This window comes from Nematolebias whitei, chromosome 15 (assembly GCF_014905685.2).
Source record: "Nematolebias whitei isolate Nwh7 chromosome 15, NemWhi1, whole genome shotgun sequence".
Taxonomy (NCBI): domain Eukaryota; kingdom Metazoa; phylum Chordata; class Actinopteri; order Cyprinodontiformes; family Rivulidae; genus Nematolebias; species Nematolebias whitei.
In genome coordinates this window covers 10,563,698-10,582,080 of record NC_056512.1, presented here as the reverse complement: position 1 = coordinate 10,582,080, position 18,383 = coordinate 10,563,698, and the positions used below count along the sequence as shown (strand labels likewise).

At 40.8% G+C, this 18,383-nt stretch overlaps 1 protein-coding gene across 1 annotated transcript in view; it reads right to left on the bottom strand.

Moving 5' to 3' along the window:
* scaf1 (SR-related CTD-associated factor 1) overlaps nucleotides 1-18,383 on the bottom strand; it is a 59,043-nt gene that overhangs the window by 12,296 nt on the left and 28,364 nt on the right. The window contains exons 3-4 of the mRNA XM_037688800.1: nucleotides 12,172-12,254; nucleotides 9,409-9,714 (exon numbers count right to left, since the gene is read on the bottom strand). Coding sequence (XP_037544728.1) covers nucleotides 9,409-9,714; nucleotides 12,172-12,254 — 389 coding nt within the window. The remainder of the gene's footprint in view (nucleotides 1-9,408; nucleotides 9,715-12,171; nucleotides 12,255-18,383) is intronic.

Sequence of the window (18,383 nt, the reverse complement as noted above, 5' to 3'; positions counted from 1 at the left end):
ATATATATATATATATCCTGTTGAACTTTTAATGAACTTTAGTTCACCATTAAGAGTGAGTTATGCAATGAGTTAAACTCAAAGCAGTCTGCTCCTCAGATAAATAACGTTAAATTATGATTTTTAAATATGAATGTTTCTGTTAACTTATTTTATATATGAATATTCCTGTTCAGTGCCCTGAGATTACTTCTGTTGTGACTTGGCGCTATATAGATAAACTGAATTAATCCAAAATGCTGCTGCCAGAGTCTTAACTGGAGTTAGTAGGAGAGATCATATCTCTCCAATTTTAGCTTCTCTCCATTGGCTCCCTGTCAAGTCCAGAATTGAATTCAAAATCTTACTTCTAACCTACAAAGCTCTCAACAACCTAGCTCCAGCTTATATTACAGATCTTAGTGTTCCATATTTTCCTAACAGAGTACTTCACTCTCGGACTGCAGGTTTACTTGTGGTTCCTAAAGTTTCCAGAAGCAGAATGGGAGGAAGATATTTCAGTTATCAGGCTCCTCTCTTGTGGAACCAACTTCCAGTTTCTGCCTGTAGGTCTGTCACATTGTCCAGTTTTAAGACTGGGCTTAAGATTTTTCTTCTTTTTTTTAATCAGTCCTATAGTTAAGTGTTGGCTTGGGTTTCCATAGCTATCCCTTAGTTATGCTGCTATAGGCTTAGACTGCTGGAAGACAAAATGACAACATTTCTTTACTCCACTGCTGTCTTTACATACTCTTAACTGTTTTGTATTTCTACCTGTATTTATAATTATTTCTATGCCTAACATGTTTTTTTTTTGTTTCTTCCAATAGAGGGTACACCTACACCTGGACCTGGATCTGCCATTTTGTGTTCATTTGTCTCTCCTTCCTGTCCTTTCAAACCCAGCTGGTCGAAGCAGATGGCCGCTTGTCCTGAGCCTAGTTCTGCTGGAGGTTTCTTCCTGTTAATAAGGAGTTTTTCCTTTCCACTAACTTTGTGCTTGCTCAGGATGTAAGACTGCGACAAAGTGAAGATTCAATGATTTTGATGCTTCCTTCCTTAGATAGAAAACTTTGAACTGACGTTTTGTCCAGTTTTAAGACTGGGCTTAAGACTTTCCTTTTTGATAAATCCTATAGTTAGGGTCGGCTTGTTATGTTGCCTTAAGCTTAGAGTACTGGAGGACAAATTGACCTCATTTCCTTAAATGAATTGTTAAAATTGAATAGTTTTCATTTGATACTATTTCTATCTTAACATGTGATTCTTGACCTGTCATTGTGTATCTGTTCCTACCAAACCTAGATGGTCGAAGCAGATGGCCACTTGTCCTGAGCCTGGTTCTGCTAAAAGTTTCTTCCTCATGAGGGTGTTTTTCTTTCCAAGGTCGCCTTCATGCTTGCTCAAGATGAGAGTTCTGCGATGGAGTTAAACTCAAAGCAGTCTGCTCCTCAGATAAAGTCTTAAATTATTATTTTTATTTATGGATGTTTCTGTTTAGTGCCCTGAGACGACTTCTGTTGTGACTTGGCGCTATATAAATAAAATTAATTTAATTGTACAAAGTTGTAGCAACTACCGGTACGTTAGAATTAAGTTGATGAGCCACAGGATGAAGATCTGGGAGAGAGTTGTGGAAGCTAGACTTAGACGAGAGGTGACTATTTGTGAGCAGCAATATGGTTTCATGCTGAGAAAGAGCACCACAGATGCCATCTTTGCTTTGAGGATGCTGATGGAGAAGTACAAAGACGGTCAGAAAGAAGTCGATTGTGTCTTTGTGGATTTAGAAAAAGCATAAGACAGGGTGCTGAGGGAGGTGTGGTATTGCATGAGGAGATCTGGAGTGGCAGAGAAATATGTTAAGACTGGTACAGGACATGTATGAGGACAGCAGGGCATGTATGAGGACAGCAGGACAGTGGTGAGATGTGCTGTAGGAGTGACAGATAGCTTCAAGGTGGAGGTGATGTGCATCAAGGATCAGCTCTGAGCTGAGCTGAGTTCTGAGGTGATGGATCGACTAACAGATGAGGTCAGGCAGGAATTCCAGTGGACTATGATGTTTGCAGATGACATTGTGATCTGTGGTGAGAACAGGGAACAGGTAGAAGAGAACTTGGAGAGGTGGAGGTATGTACTTGAAAGAATAAGAAAGAAACTCAGCCGTAGTAAGACAGAGTACATGTTTGTGAATGAGAGGGAGGCTGGTGGAACAGTGAGGCTACAAGGAGCAGAAGTCTCAAAGGTGCAGGACTTCAAGTACTTGGGGTCCACTGTCCAGGAAAATGGGGAATGTGGTAAACAGGTGAAGAAGAGAGCCCAGGCAGGATGGAGTGGATGGAGAAAAGTTTCAGGAGTGATTTGTGACAAAAGGGTGTCAGCAAAGGTCAAAGGAAAAGTTTACAAGACAGTGGTGAGACCAGCTATATTGTATGGTCTGGAGACAGTGGCATTGACAAAAAGACAGGAGAAAGAACTGGAAGTGGCAGAAATGAAGATGCTAAGGTTCTCCTTAGGAGTGACAAGGCTGGATAAGATTAGGAATGAGAACATCAGAGGTACAGCACATGTTGAACAACTGGGAGATAAAGTTAGGGAGGCCAGACTGAGATGTTTGGACATGTCAAGAGGAGGGACCGTGGGTATATTGGTAGAAGGATGTTAGAAATGCAACTGTCAGGAAAAAGACAAAGAGAAGATGTATGAATCCCGTTACAGAGGACATGGAGGTAGTTGGAGTGAGGACAGAGTGAGATGGAGGAGGATGATTCGCTGTGGAGACCCCTGAAGAGGGTACAGCCAAAAGAAGAAGAATAAATCAACTTTGATTTTAGCTGAAATCAGACTAGCTGTTAGCTTGTGTGTCCCGTCAGAACTACATTATTCTCTGACAATTATGGTTGTTCAAGCAGATATCTACAGCCAGTAAGACATTAACACACATACCATTACACAAAACCTCATTTCATGAGTTTCAAATTTTCTTTTTATTATCAATGTAGTGAAGTAGGCCTCTGACCACAACCTGTCTCTGAAGACCTTCATGGGACAGGAAATGTTATTTCATTGATTTGAATCCAGAAATACAAATTAGCTCATCAAAAGACTGTTTAATTGTATCCTGAATTAATCAATTGAAAGAACACTCTTCTTTTTCATTATCATTACTATTTTAGAATATCTTGATAATCAAAGTGTGTTTAGTTCCTACCATTTCTAAATGTTGAAGTGAACCACTCATTTTAAATCAACTGTGAAACAGTATTAATGATTTTTAAACCTCATTAGAAATTAGAAATCAAGTTAAATGTCTATTTACAAAGTAATTATGCATTTTGACCTTCTGTCTGAATGAGGAGTAGTGATGTCGGTCGAAAGTCAGAGACAGTCAGAAAACGAGTTATTAGAACGAAGTGCCTTGTTTTTAAACCTAGCAGACGGTAAAAAAAGAAGCAACTGGCACCTGCTTCCTCTCACTTCTTCAAAACATTTCTCTGTCTGTACTAAACGTTCCTAAACATTCCCGCATCCTCTCTTGACTTGTAATAACCCTCTGACATCACTGAAACACCCCCCTGTTGGTTGTTTCAACCAATCAGGAAGTACTAAGTGACCGGAAGTGAGGACTCTTTAAAAGTCAACACTTCCTGGAACTATTCAGTCTTCCTAGAGTCTTCCTGGAGCCTTCACTCTTCCTGGAGTCTTCAGTCTTCCTGGAGTCTTCTCCAGTCTTCTGAGTCTTCTCGAGGCTCAGTCTTCTTCAGTCTTTGACCAGAGTTTTCCTGAGTCTTTCTTGGGACTATGGAGTCTTCCTGAGAGTTCCTAAGGAACTTTCAGATTTAATCAATAGCTGACGGATTTGACCGTGAGACGAGGGTCCGTCCACCCCAGCGGAGTCACAGCGCCTCGCTGTGAACTCACCCGGGCGTAACGCCCTACAACTTCAAAGGAAGCTTGTCTGTTGGACGGAGTAAATCGTCATGACTTCTGACGATGCCCAGCCACCCTGACCGGAGACGCTGGAAAGGTAGCGTTGAAATGGACCTCTGTACCGGAGTTGATTTATCTTCTGCAAAGGTAACGAGTCGTCACGCACCGAGTGTACCGGGGGTTTGAGCTGGTGTTGAAGAAGCGTGCTAATTCTGGTCAACAAACATACATCTTTCCTTCATCCATCTTCCTTTAAACTTATCCATTCCTTTCTTTAAACTTTTCTATTTTGCCAGTAATCTAGATGCCTTCAGTAATGTTCTGTTGTCTTGTTAGTAAAGCGTGCCAAGTTTTTATTAATCAGAACCAGATCAGCAAATCAATGTGTACATTTTTTTATATCCTGATGCATGCTCAATAATCCAGGTAGAAAAATCTAAAAAAGTTAAATCTGGTCCTCTGGACATTCAAAAAAACAAAACAAAGCAAATCAACAAAAAAATGTAGAAACGTTTCGTCTCTCATCCGAGAGACTTCCTCAGTCTGAGGAGCTGTATTCAGCTCAGTCTCTTAAATAGCACCGTCTCAGGGTGGATCAGGGTTGTTTTTAGTTTTATACATTTGTCTTGGAATCTAGCTGTTTTTTTTTTTTTGTTTGTTTTGTTACCTTTTTCCTTTTAGCCATCCTATTTGTTAAAAAAAAAACAACAAAAAAAAAAAACTAGTATGAGTTTTTATAACTGCTTATTGTTGTTGCTGTTGTCCATTGTTGTCATCTTTCTTTGTTGAAATCAGGTCTCTCTTGTAAATGAGTCCTCGAGGCTCAATGGGATTTACCTGTATAAATAAAGGTTGATTGATTGATAAATGACCGCATTTATTCTGATGGGTCAAAGAAAAATGGCGTCTCATGTCACTGATTAAACAATCCTCACAGTTATCTTGGTCACATGGCATTAATTTAACTCGAAAAAGAAAGAATCCGTTGTATTTAAATAATTAATATTCTTTGTGCTGAACTAGCTTTAAGAATAATTAATTAGTAGTGAAGCTGACCCCCACATTCACTACATCAAACAACTATTCACCAGAAATGACTGCCTAATTGGTGGCCTAGTCTTAGTTTACCAAACTGCCTCAGTAGTACTGTTAATCTTTTTAATACCTAATCATCTGCAAAATGTGTTGCTTTTATGTCAGCTGACTTAAGCTGGAGGTTTTAAACTAAACTGAACAGATACAGTGAGGAAAATAAGTATTTGAACACCCTGCGACTTTGAAAGTTCTCCCACTTAGAAATCATGGAGAGGTCTGAAATTTTCAACTTAGGTGCATGTCCACTGTGAGAGACATAATCTAAAAATAATAATCTGGAAATCACAATGTATGCTTTTTTTTATAATTTATTTGTGTGTTACTGCTGCAAATAAGTATTTGAACTCCTGCCAATCAACAACAAAGACCTGTTGGTCCGCCTCTAAAAAGTCCACCTCCATTACACTTATTATTCTAAATTAGAAGCACCTGTTTGAGGTCGTTAGCTGCATAAAGACACCTGTCCACCCCACACAATCAGTAAGACTCCAACTGCTAACATGGCTAAAACCAAAGAGCTGTCCAACGACACCAGAGACAAAACTGTAGACCTCCACAAGGCTGGAAAGGGCTACGGGGCATTTGCCAAGCAGCTTGGTGAAAAAAGATTAACTGTTGGAGCAATTATTAGAAAATGGAAGAAGCTAAACATGACTGTCAATCTCCTTCGGACTGGGGCTCTATGCAAGATCTCACCTTGTGGCGAATCATTGATCCTAAGAAAAGTGAGGAATCAGCCCAGAACTACATGGGAGGAGCTGGTCAATGACCTGAAGAGAGCTGGCACCACTGTTTCCAAGGTTACTGTGGGTAATACACTAAGATGTCATAGTTTAAAATCATGTATGGCACAGAAGGTTCCCCTGCTTAAATCTGCACACGTCCAGGCACGTCTTAAGTTTGCCCATGACCATTTGGATGATCCAGAGGAGTCATGGGAGAAAGTTATGTGGTCAGATTAGGGCTGGACAATATGGCCAAAATTTTTATCACAATATATTTCTTAATTTCGGTTGATAACAATATAACTCGATATCGATATAAACAATATAAAAGCCTCAGAAAAACTACTAACTATGCAAATAAATTAATGTTCACCTTTTATTTGTATTTAACCTTCAAAAAAATTGAAATCATCAGATAAACATAAAATTCTCAACTTTGTCAATATTAACAGTTTTAACTTTAAACAACAACTTTAAAATTGACAGCACTGAAATTCATAGTTAATGAAATCAAATTTTTGGGTGTCGCTATTGATGAGAAGCTGACATGGAAATCTTATGTAAAATACTTACAGTATATAAATCCATCCATCCATCCATTATCTTTACCCGCTTATTCCATTTTGGGTCACGGGGGTCGCTGGTGCCCATGTCCAGCAATCACTGTGCGAGGGGCGGGGTACACCCTGGACGGGTCGCAAGTCACAGAGAGACACAGTCATAGAGACACACGAGACAAACAACCATTCACACGCTCACTCACACCTAGGGACAATTTAGAGTTACCAATCAGCCTAACATGCATGTTTTTGGTCTGTGGGAGGAAACCGGAGCACCCGGAGAAAACCCACGCATGCACGGAGAGAACATGCAAACTCCACCCAGAAAGGCCCCTGGACCGGGGTTTGAACCAAGGACCTGCTCGCTGAGAGGCAGCAGCTCTACCAGTTGCGCCACCATGCTGCCCACTTATATAAATAAAACAGCAAAATCAATTGCATTACTGTATAAAGCAAAAGTTTTTGAATGACAAAGCTTTGCATATATTGTATAATGTAACGATTGTTCCATATTTAATCTATTGTATTAAAGTTTGGGGAAAAGCATGCAAAACAATTACAAATCCTATTTTTATTTTACAAAAAAGAGCTATAAGTATTATTAGTAGTATGAAGTGCTATGGTCACCCAACAAATATATTATTTCATCAGTTGAAATTCTTAAAATGTTATGATTTGGTTGAATATAGTATTTTACAAGTCATGTATAAAGCTCATAAAAATATTAGCCCCAAATATTCAATTAAAATATGTTTTTTAAAAAAGAGAGTCAATATAAACTTAAGGGATTGGAAATGTTTGTAAAACCTCCATTTAGAACTAGTCTGAAGGAGCTGTGTTGTAATTCAGGGAATAGGATTATGAAATTGTCTTGATATCACCATAAAAATTTCTAAAACAATTTATATGTTTAAAAAGATGATAGTTAAAGTTGTTGGGAAGGCATAGTACCAGGTGAAGGATACCTGATGTTTTTTGTTTTCATTTTTGGAGATTGTTCAAGTGAAGGATGTTGTTTGGGAGAGTGTTGACGCAGAGGTTAGAGAAGGTGGGCCTGTGATCGGAAGATCGCCAGTTCAAACCCCGGTACCGACAACATAAAAAATGTGGGTAGGGTAGGTGAAGCACCCACACCTGCCTCCACCCTCATTCGCCCCATTCTGGGCCCTTGAGCAAGGTCCTTAACCCCCACCATGTGCTCCCTAAACAGGTCTCTCGAAAATGAGTTCTCATGGCTCTATGAGACTACCTGTATAAATAAAGGGTAAATGAAAAAAAAAGTTTGTTTGTAGTTATTTTGTATTTTTTAAATAAGGGGTAGATACAATTTTTTTTCTTCTTTCTGCAACCTTTTCATTCAATGTTTTTTTTCTTTCTGATGAATTTGTTTTATTTTAAATGAATGAATAAATGAATATATATAAAAACCATATAAAAACAAAATGAAAAAAAACAAAACATGCAGTGCTGGGGGTGTTTCAGGGACACATTGGCTCAAACTTATTGTGCTTCATCTTGTGACTCAGCATATTCTGTCAAGTGGAACAAGAGAGTCGTTCTCACCGCGAGTTAGAACGACTCTCCGTCACATTTTGCAGCACACTGACTGAAACCTGCAGTTTATCGGATCTTAAAAAGCCGAACCACTTCCAAACCAGCGAATTAGTCTTTCCTCTCTTATCAGTGATGTCATCTGCTTTCTCTTCGCTTGTGAAAGCTTGTTCAGTCACATTCTGACAGTCATGGGCACTTATTTTGAAGAGAAAACTTAACACGCGTTGGAGCTTAGCCTAGCTTAACCTGCTACCACAAATGCCTTCTGGACTTGAGCTCTGCGTAACATTACGTCTCCACGCACTTATGTAGTTGTGTCGCACCTTTTTCTGTCCGGATTGAAACTGAAGTGGCTGCTTCAACCCGAACAGCAAAAGAAATGCGTCAGTGAAACGTTGTAATCCTATCGAAATATCGAAAATGTGCTTAAAACTCACATGATCGTTATTGAATAAAAGTATATATATATTGAGATATATCGATATCGAATTATTCTCCAGCTTTAGGTCAGATGAGACCAAAAAATAAATTTTTGGTCTTAATTCCACTTGCCATGTTTGGAGGACGAAGAATGATGAGTACCATCCCAAAAACACCATGCATACTGTGAAGCATGGGGGTGGAAGCATCATGCTTTGGGGTGTTTCTCTGCACATGGGACAGGACAACTGCACTGTATTAAGGAGAGGATGACCGGGGCCATGTATTGCGAGATTTTGGGGAACAACCTCCTTCCCTCAGTTAGAGCATTGAAGATGGGTCATGGCTGAGTCTTCCAACATGACAATGACCCGAAGCACACAGCCAGGAGAACCAAGGAGTGGGAAAAGTAAGAAGCATATCAAGGTTCTGGAGTGGCCTAGCCAGTCTCCAGACCTAAACCCTATAGAAAATCTTTGGAGGGAGCTCAAACTCCGTGTTTCTCAGTGACAGCCCAGAAACCTGGCTGATCTAGAGAAGATCTGTGTGGAGGAATGGGCCAAAATCTCTGCTGCAGTGTGTGCAAACATGGTGGAAAACTACAGGAAACGTTTGACCTCTGTAATTGCAAACAAAGGCTACTGTACCAAATATTAACATTGATTTTCACAGGTGTTCAAATACTTATTTGGAGCAGTAACACACAAATAAATGATTAAAAAATCATACATTGTGATTTCCGGATTTTTTAATTTATTTTTAAGATGATGTCTCTCACAGTGGACATGTACCTAAGATGAAAATTTCAGACCCCTCCATGATTTATAAGTAGGAGAACTTGCAAAGTCGTAGGATGTTCAAATACTTATTTTCCTCACTGTATGTGGCTAAGCTCTAACTGAAGGCACTGCTCATATTGAAAAGTATATGGTGGTATTTGAGAACTAAATAAATTTTTGTTGCAATAAAATCATGCTAATTTAGTTCAGATCATTTTAAGTGGATACAGTTGTCATTAAATGTATTTATTGAGCCATAAGTGTGATAGTATGATTTACATTACATGACAGTTTAGAGCAGCAGCATATTCATTTTGAGCAATCAGGAGACGTCATGTCACCACAGCAGGTGTTCAGTCATACCTTATCTGGGTCTTTCTTCTCGTTATCCAACAAGGCTTCGCCAGAGCTGCCCGTAATCCCTGACAGCCCCACGGACATGATGGGGGGCGGAGTCTGTGCACACCCACCACCCAAGGAAGAGTGGAGGTGAGAAGGTGGAGTTTTGGTGCAGCCAACTAATGGTAGAGAGCTGTGGAGAATGAACTGGGCCGGGCTTAGACCAGGAGGCGGAGGCAAAGCAGGAGGTGGAGGGATCTGTGAGGATGAGGAGGACGAGGAAGGAGGAACGTGCTGCTGGGACTGGCTCTGGTTGGCTTGTGACAGTATCTGTATGAGAGAAAGTTTGCTAATGAAGAGGAACTTCAGACACACAAGTTCAGTATGGTTTTTCACTTAAAAGATTCTTGAGTTGCTCCCTTCTGAGGGGTTGCCACAGTAAGTGAACAAGTGAGATTCTGTTGTTTTTTTTTTTCCACTGAATACACTCCCTGCTGCAATATGGAATTGAAATCGGAGCCTAATCAATGCTAAATAATTCTTATATTTAATTAAATTTATGCTGTCAGGGGCAGCATAAAAAAGACTGGTCTATTCAACCATTTTACAGAAATGTTTTACAAAAGAACATAAAAATTCTGGCTTGAAAGACAGTAGGTGATATACATTTTTCACTGAATTCTAGGCCTTTAATTACTTAATTGCATTAAAACGCTTTATTCAATTCAAATTCGATTCAAAAATACTTTATTAATCCACAAAGGGAAATTATTTGTTGTTGTAACTTGTTACCCTCATTTCATTAAGAGATGTTATAGATACTGATGGCTGTAGACAAGAACGATCTCTTTTAAAGGTCCATCCCACAGTGGATCCCAAGAAACTGGCTGCAGATTCCGCCTGATCCGTCCACCTGGACTCGGCTGGCCTCTCGGTTCCCCCGGGCTGTAGGACCGCCAGAACGCTGGGCAGAACTATTCCCAGAGCGATGGCCACTCCTCCCAGCAGTCTGCCGAGCTCCTCGTCACTCAACAGAGTCAGCAAAACGAAGTTGCAGGAGCAAACTGTTCCACAGCCTGGGGGCCACTGACTGAAAGGCCCCATCCCCTTTATTTTTCAGCCACATACTGTAGGTGCCGAGGGATGATCCTGTCCTTCCGCTGTCATGAGCCGTGTTTCCTGCTAGTTACAGGATCTCAGTGGTCAGGTACTCGAGCACAGCTGGCAGGTAGATGAAAATGTGTCCACAGAACATCCTTTTCAACTCATTTGAGATTTGGGGCTGTAGTTGAGACATTATTTGAGCTTTTGAGATGTTAATCAGCTGCTGTTGGTTGTAGAAAACTGCCTTGTTGCCATGGTTACGCATCATAACAAATGTCCAAAACTAAAAAAGTTTCAGTAAAAATTCTTCCAGCTGCACAGCATCCGATACCAGAGGAAACAATCATCCAAAAAAATTAAAAGATTTACATCTAGAAAAAGAGGAATTAAAGTTTCCAAAAGCAAAATCTTAGAATGAAAGTAACAGAGCTACTCCAACATGCAGCCACCTTGAGCGGCGTCATTCTAGATTTTGTTAGTGTTTTGTTATAGATTTTTTTATATGATCAAGATGAAAAATAAAAACGGTGGAGGGTAAACAACTGGGAGGGTAAGGAACTGTTTGTCAGAATCTCCTAAGAGCCGGCAGAGTCGTTATCCAGGGTCTCACCGAACTCCTTCCACATCCGAGATTTTCACTCAACAACAGCCAAGGCTGCGGCCCGCTTGGCCCTCTGGTACTCCTCCTTTGAATTGAGAAAGCTCCTCGGATGAGGAGCGAAACGTCTCCTGTTACAAATAAAGTCCAGTTGTTTTTGTATTGAACGCTTTTTGAATTCTGGTACTCCTCAGCTGCCTGTGTTCAGTGAAAGTGGGGTGCTGTTAACCTTAACCAGTGATGTTGTCAGGAGGTGGAAGGAATATTTCTCTGACTTTCTCAATCCCACTGGCACTGGGGCGGCTGTGGCTGAGTGGTTAGAGCAGTCGTCCTCCAATGCGAGAGTTGGGGGTTTGAATCCACCAGCAGTCAAATGCCGAAGTGTCCCTGGGAAAGACACTGAACCCCTCATAGCCTCTGATGTGAGTCTCATCAGTGTATGAATGTGATCTAAAGCACTGATTAGTCTCATTAGAATGATTTGTTCAATTAGCTTTGTAGAGATCTAGTGCTGTGTGGATGGGTAAATGAGGCACAGATTGTAGTGTAAAGTACTTTGAGTATCTTGAAATAAGACAGATAGACGCTATGTAAGTACAGTCCATTTACCATTTACATCTTCCATGGAGGAAGCAGAGTCAGGAGACTTTGAGGTTGGTATGTCCATAACCTCACCTATGGTCATGAGCTCTGGGTAGTGACCGAAAGAATGAGATCGCATATACAGGCGGTTGAAATGAGTTTTTTCCACAGGGTACCTGGACTCCCTTAGAGATAGGGTGAGAAGTTCAGTTATCTGGGAGAGACTCAGAGTAGAACCACTGCTCCTCCACATTGAGAGGAGCCAGTTGAGGTGGTTAGGGCATGTTCGACTGGGAGGAGACCCCGGGGAAGACCCAGGACACGCTGGAGAGAATGTCTCTTGGCTGGCCAGGGAACACCTTGGACTCCCCCCAGAAGAGCTAGAAGAGGTGGCTGTGTAAAGAGATTTCTGAGCCTCCCTGCTCAAGCTGCTGCCCCTGCGACCTGACTTCAGAACAAGCGGTAGATAATGGATGGATGGATGGTAAGGAACTGTGACTCACCTGGCTGGTTGCTTGAATGAACTCCTGTGCTTTTGCTCTACTGGCAATATTGGCCTCCTCCATTTTGAAAAGCAGAGCAGTAACTGAGAGGGAGAAGGATTGAGAGAGTGTCAGGAAAAAAATAACTGTTTGCTTTCAGGAAACTTAAACATAACACATATGTCAACTAGGGATGCACTGTGGGATCAAGTTGTGATCTGCAACAGATGGTTTTTAGCTTGATCACCCTTTTTTCCTCACTTGCTCTTGAGCAAGACAGACGTGTTTTCTTCCCTCTCCCGTTTCTCTCCTGCTTTTTTGCTCTCTGTCCTGTGTATTGGAGCTTCTATTTACACATCTTCTGAAGTGTAAATTATTGACATGAATCTGTTCAGTTGGACTTTCAAAGCAAATAACAAAAAAAAAATAAATCAACTAAGCGACAGGGTCATGGAGAACCCTCATGCCCCACTGAGACGCATGCGGCAGGGTACGGCATGTTTAAGTTGATGTGCCTTTCTATTAGGGGTGTAACGTACACGTGGGTGTATTGAACCATTTCAGTATGGCATGTTCGGTTCGGTCCATGTGCGTACCGTTTCAGTTATTTTTACACTCATTAAATTTTATTAATGAGAGATTATGTGCCGCGGAACTAAAGTTTCTTAAGCGTGTTTCAGCACGAAGCTATTATCTTGCACCACGCGCAGCATTAGCATTCTAGCTTTTCGTTGCAATCTCCTGTTGGGGAACATTATGGCTTTCTTCTTAAAAGACAAGTGAACAAATCCAAAGCTGTGTGTCAACATTGTTTCACGGACATTGGATCCGCAGCAGGCAACACATCTAACTTGTTAATGCACTTGTTGTTAATGCACTTGATGTTAATGCAACATCATCCGAATGTGAAGTCTTTTCTAGCAACTTGTTGCAAAGACCAATAGCAGCAACATTTAAACATCCTTTATCAGGTAATTCAGATAGGTCCAAAGCAACAACACAAGTTGTAGGAGTTTTTAAAGCTTTGGATCTACGTACGTATTCTGTTGTTAATGCACCGACTTTAAAGTTATTGAGCCCCGCTACGACATCCCATCACATCAACACTTCAGCCAAAAAGTTGCAGCAGCACTTTATGAAAAAGCTAAAACTGATACTGTCAACAAGCCCTGGACCAGATTAAAATCCTGTCCTGATGATGATAAATGAGAGATTCAACCACCTCATAACAAATGATGGCAGTTCAAGAAGAGGTATTGTTATTTTATTATTATTATCTAATTTACTTTTTTTTTTATTTAAAACTATAATATTAACTCATTTTTTTACCTCTGTGTTTTATTTCCAGTCTGGGACAGAGATAGCAGCAGAGTTTTCTTTCTCTTAGGGAAATCCACCAGAGATCACCTCCAGCTAAGAAGTCTGTGATGACTGAACTCTGAACATTTCCAGGGACCTGTCCCACCTGTGGGAGCAGGTCCAAGAAGAGGATGTGAGTAATGAGGCCAAATACAGCCACACTGCAAAATTAGCAAAGTGCTACCTCTCTATTCCTGCTACTGTTGCTAGGAGCAGTTTTCTCCACCGCTGGAGATATAAACTGCAACTAGATCTGTGCTTTTTGCAGAAAATGTGGACAAGTTGGACTTTTTGGCCAAAAACTTAAAACTTGATTAGTTAGATTGTAAACAGTCTGTTGCTGCTTATTGTTCTGGTTCTGACTGTTGTTGTATTTATTAAGATTTTTATTATTGTTAGTATAGTTTATTTATTGTGAGTGCCTTTTTTTTTTTAAATATCATCCAAATGGGCCGCTTTTATTTATTTTTATACTAATGTATTCTATCCTAACTGGACCTTCCTGAAAGCAGAGAAGAAACCCAAACAGGACTCCAGTCAGCCATCAGGTGAAAAGGAGGAACCCAGACCCAGACCAGTGGTCATTCCGTATGTTGAGGGGGTATCAGAGAAACTGAGACGTTTATTTTCTAAACATAACGTCCCAGTGGCTTTTAAACCCCAAAATACATTACGGCAAAGACTGGTTCATCCCAAAGATCCAGTCCCCCGGCACAAATAGAGTAATATTGTGTATGCTGTTCAGTGTCAGGAGGGCTGTGATCAGTCTTACATCGGGGAAACTAAACAGCCACTGGCCAAAAGGATGGCCCAGCACAGAAGATCAACATCATCAGGCCAGGATTCTGCGGTCTACACTCATCTCCAGGCCAGCGGTCACTCTTTCAGGGATGAAGATGTTCACATCCTGGACAGAGAGGAACGATGGTTTGAGAGAAGAGTAAAGGAGGCCATCTTTGTGAAAAGAAATCGTCCATCGTTAAACAGGGGTGGAGGCCTCCGGGTTCAACTGTCCCCCTCTTACAATGCTGTCATTGCTAGTATCACTCAACCCCCTGTGAATAGTAAACAGCTATCAGTGTGCTAATGATCCATTGTTAGGCTGATGGTCCCTCTTGACCATGTGAGCAGCTGGTTTTGGTTGTCAGCAGCAAACTGGTTGATCCACTCTGAGAAGGTGCAATTTAAGAGACTGAGTTGAATACAGCACCTCAGACTGAGGAAGTCTTTCAGATGAGAGACAAAACGTTTCTACATTTTTTTTGCTTTTTTTTTTTTTGGGTTTTGTTTTTTGAACGTCCAGAGGACCAGATTGAACTTTTTTGGATTTTTCTACCTGGATTATTGAGCATGCATCAGGACACAGCCTCCACAATTAATGAAAAGGTTAGCCTGAGGGAACTGTTCAAAGGTAAACACAAAGAAAAGCACTTTTAGTCTAATGACACACAAACAGGAGATGGAGTGGTTGCACTGAGCAGCTCCTCCATCCATCCACCAGCCCCGCCTCCTCACCTGTCAGAGGAGGCAAGCGCTGAGGACAGCTGTCAGAAAACACAGAGTGGTAAGATGTTTAACAAAAAGTTAAAGCCCAAAGAGCACAGGGACCTAACTGTCCCCGCACACTCAGGTAAAAAACATGAACCTGCAGATAAAGTGAGAGCTTTGCGCAGGGGTTAGCCATCTCTTTCTCCTGACTGGCCAACAGAAGTGAGCGCTGAAGGTGAACCCCCACTGAAGCAGCGCTTGTTTTGTTCACCTGCTAACGCCGGTTCTTCTCCCCAACCGGGCACAGCCAGGAAACATTGTAAGAACAGTTACACAGGAGCTGATAAACGGCCCTTTTCATGCCAGCCTCCCATGGGTCAGTGTGGGCGAAGGCCCCCCCCCACTAGGAATGTGCAATATAAATGGTACACTGTAGAAACGATAGAAATTTAGCCTACGATAGAGATCTGACTTCTATCGGCTAACCACAGTAATGCTGTGTCTGATGTAAAATCAGAGTTGTCAGATTTAATCTTTACTTTTTTTAAGTTGAAAACTGTGTGCAAGTGGTGTTCAAGTGTAAAATCGGAGCTGTTAGATTTAATCGTTACTTTTTTGAGTTGGAAACTGTGTGCAAGTGGTGTTAAAGTCTTTTCTTCGAGGGCTAAGTAGCAAAGCTACAAGCTAACTAAGCCCAGCTTGCCGTAGTGTTGCCGTATTCTGACGCATGCACAAAACGCTGTGTTCCGTGAAAAGTTTTTTTTTCCATCGAAAGTTAAAGTAAGCGTTGGTCAGCTTTAGAGAAACCTGCTCTCTGATCTGTGAAAAAAACGCTGTGTTGTGTGATTTTACTGCGAGACCCTCTGGTCACAGAGTCAATTTGTGTCAGCTCTCCATTAAAGCGGAAGGAGACGCACACTAGAGGGTTCGAGGGTGAAGTGTTTCAGTGTAAAATGCTGCTATGTTGCTGTTCATTTCTTAAGTGAGAATACTGGAAACCGTTAGAGTTAACAACACATTCTTTTGTTTAAAACATATGGCTAAAACTACATTTGATATCTTTTGCACTGTTTTGCACTACAAGAAAGAAGCCTAATACTTGATTTGTTTATTATTTTAAAACTCTCTGGACCTAGTAGTGGAATTTTCTTCATTCAAAATATATGATGGCAAAAGGACACCCTATGCTTTTTTTATACCTATTGCAAGTTTTATACCCAAAACATACTGCAATATACATCGTTATCACCACTCTTCACAATACATATCGTGATATGAATTTTATGCCATATCGCACATTCCTACCCCACACAGGATACGATGGCGGTAGATGCTCAGTTGTTCTCCCTTACGAGACAAAACATCCATGTGCTCCCACTTTCAGAGTGTAGCACGGTGTGGCAGGAAACATGCAGCTTGAACAAATGGTTGCATCGTTTAATTCACAAGGGTTACACTCTGTAGTTTGCAAGAACACCACCAAAATTCAACAGTGTGTTAGAAACTCAGCTAATATCCCCAGAACAAGGCGTAATCTAATCATTAATAATGTTGTTACTGCTCTCAGGGATTCAACCCAACCCTGGACCCCCCACTAATTACAGCACACCAAATGACTTTAAAAACGCCTCTGGGCTCCATTTTCTGCATGTAAATGCTCGTAGCCTTCTGAAAAAACTTGATGTTGTGAAAATCCTGGTCAGTTCTTCTGGGGCTGATGTTATCTTTATTTCTGAATCCTGGCTCAACAAATCTGTAATGAATAATGACGTGGCAATCAATGGATTTAACATCTACCGCTGTGATCGTCAAAAAAGGGGGGGTGGAGTCATTATTTACATTAGAGATTCTCTGGTTTCAAGTCTTGTGTCTTCCAAAACAATTCCAAACCAGTTTGAAGCCTTATCTGTAAATATCACCTTGAATGGAGGCCAGATTTTAACTGTAGTAGGTTGTTACCGTCCACCCTCAGCATCACCTGAGGCATTAAATGCCATGAAGGAATTCCTTGGTAATTTAAAATTCACAGAGGTCTTTTTGGCTGGAGATCTCAACATTGATTGGTGTAAGTCGACCCCCCTCTGTGACAAATTCAAGGAATGTTGCTTGTCTTTTAATTTAACCCAACTGATCGACTCCCCCACTAGATTAAATAAAAGCCATCCTGAGAATTCCTCTATCTTAGACCTGTTTCTAACCAATATGCCTCACAAATTCCCTGGTACAGGTGTATGTACAGGTGTACAGAGTCAGTTCTGGAGCAAGATGGCCGCTGACTAGGGAGGTTGTTTAGATCTGACCTACAATCTAGTGAAAATCTATTGAATATCTGAAAAACAACTCAACATCCAAGCAAATGTTGGAGTTTTGCACTTTGATATTCCACTAATGTTTAGATTTGTAGGATCATTTCTGCTATTTTTCCACCTTTAAGCACATTTTGAATACATGTGCTTAAACAAGCAGCAAAGGCCTAGTGAATTACCAGGATTCTCAGCAGCCAACAAGCAGTAAAAAATGGCTCCAAACTTGACAAAAGACATGGAAGAACTCAAGCTATCATTGAATGTCATGTCAGAAGAACTGAGCAAGGTGGTGAAGCAACAAACAAGTCTGATGCGTTTGATTGGAGAATTTCAACAACTGAAAGTGATTATCAAAGAGAAGGATGAGAAGATTGAAGAGCTGGAAAAAAGAGTGGAGGACCTGGAACAGTACACAAGAAAGGAGGACGTGGTGATATCTGGACTTAAGACGACACACCGCACATATGCAAGGACAACAGCAGAAGACAATAAAGGGGAAGATGCACCACCAGATGAACTACTTTCACTTGAGCAGCAAGTCATCAAGTTCTTCAGCAGCAAGGACATTTTGCTGGATACTAAAACTATAGCTGCTTGCTACACAGTGCCGCAAAAACAAAATGCAAGCTTGGATAAACGCAACAAAAGACCAAATATCATCATTCGATTTGTGAGTACAAAACACAAAACTGAACTGCTAAAAGTTGTAAAAAAACTGAAGGGTACAGATGTGTTTGTAAATGAACACCTCACAAAGAAGAATGCAGAGATTGCTTACCAAGCGAGGATTCTGAAGAAGGAGAAAAAAATACAAGCTACATGGACTAGGAACTGTAAAATATTGATAAAACTTAATGGTTCTCCTGATCAGGCCAAAGTCCTAACTATCAAAAATGTTTCTGAGCTGGAGAAATATAGATGAACAATGTGGTTTACTTTTTTAAAATTTTGTTTTTCTGTCAGTCTGGTTTCTGTACATGCTGATGAGGTGAACGACATATTATTTATCCATGGGTGAAAGTACACAATTTAAGTGTTTTGATTTTAAAGATCACAAGTTTTATGATATAGAAACTGATA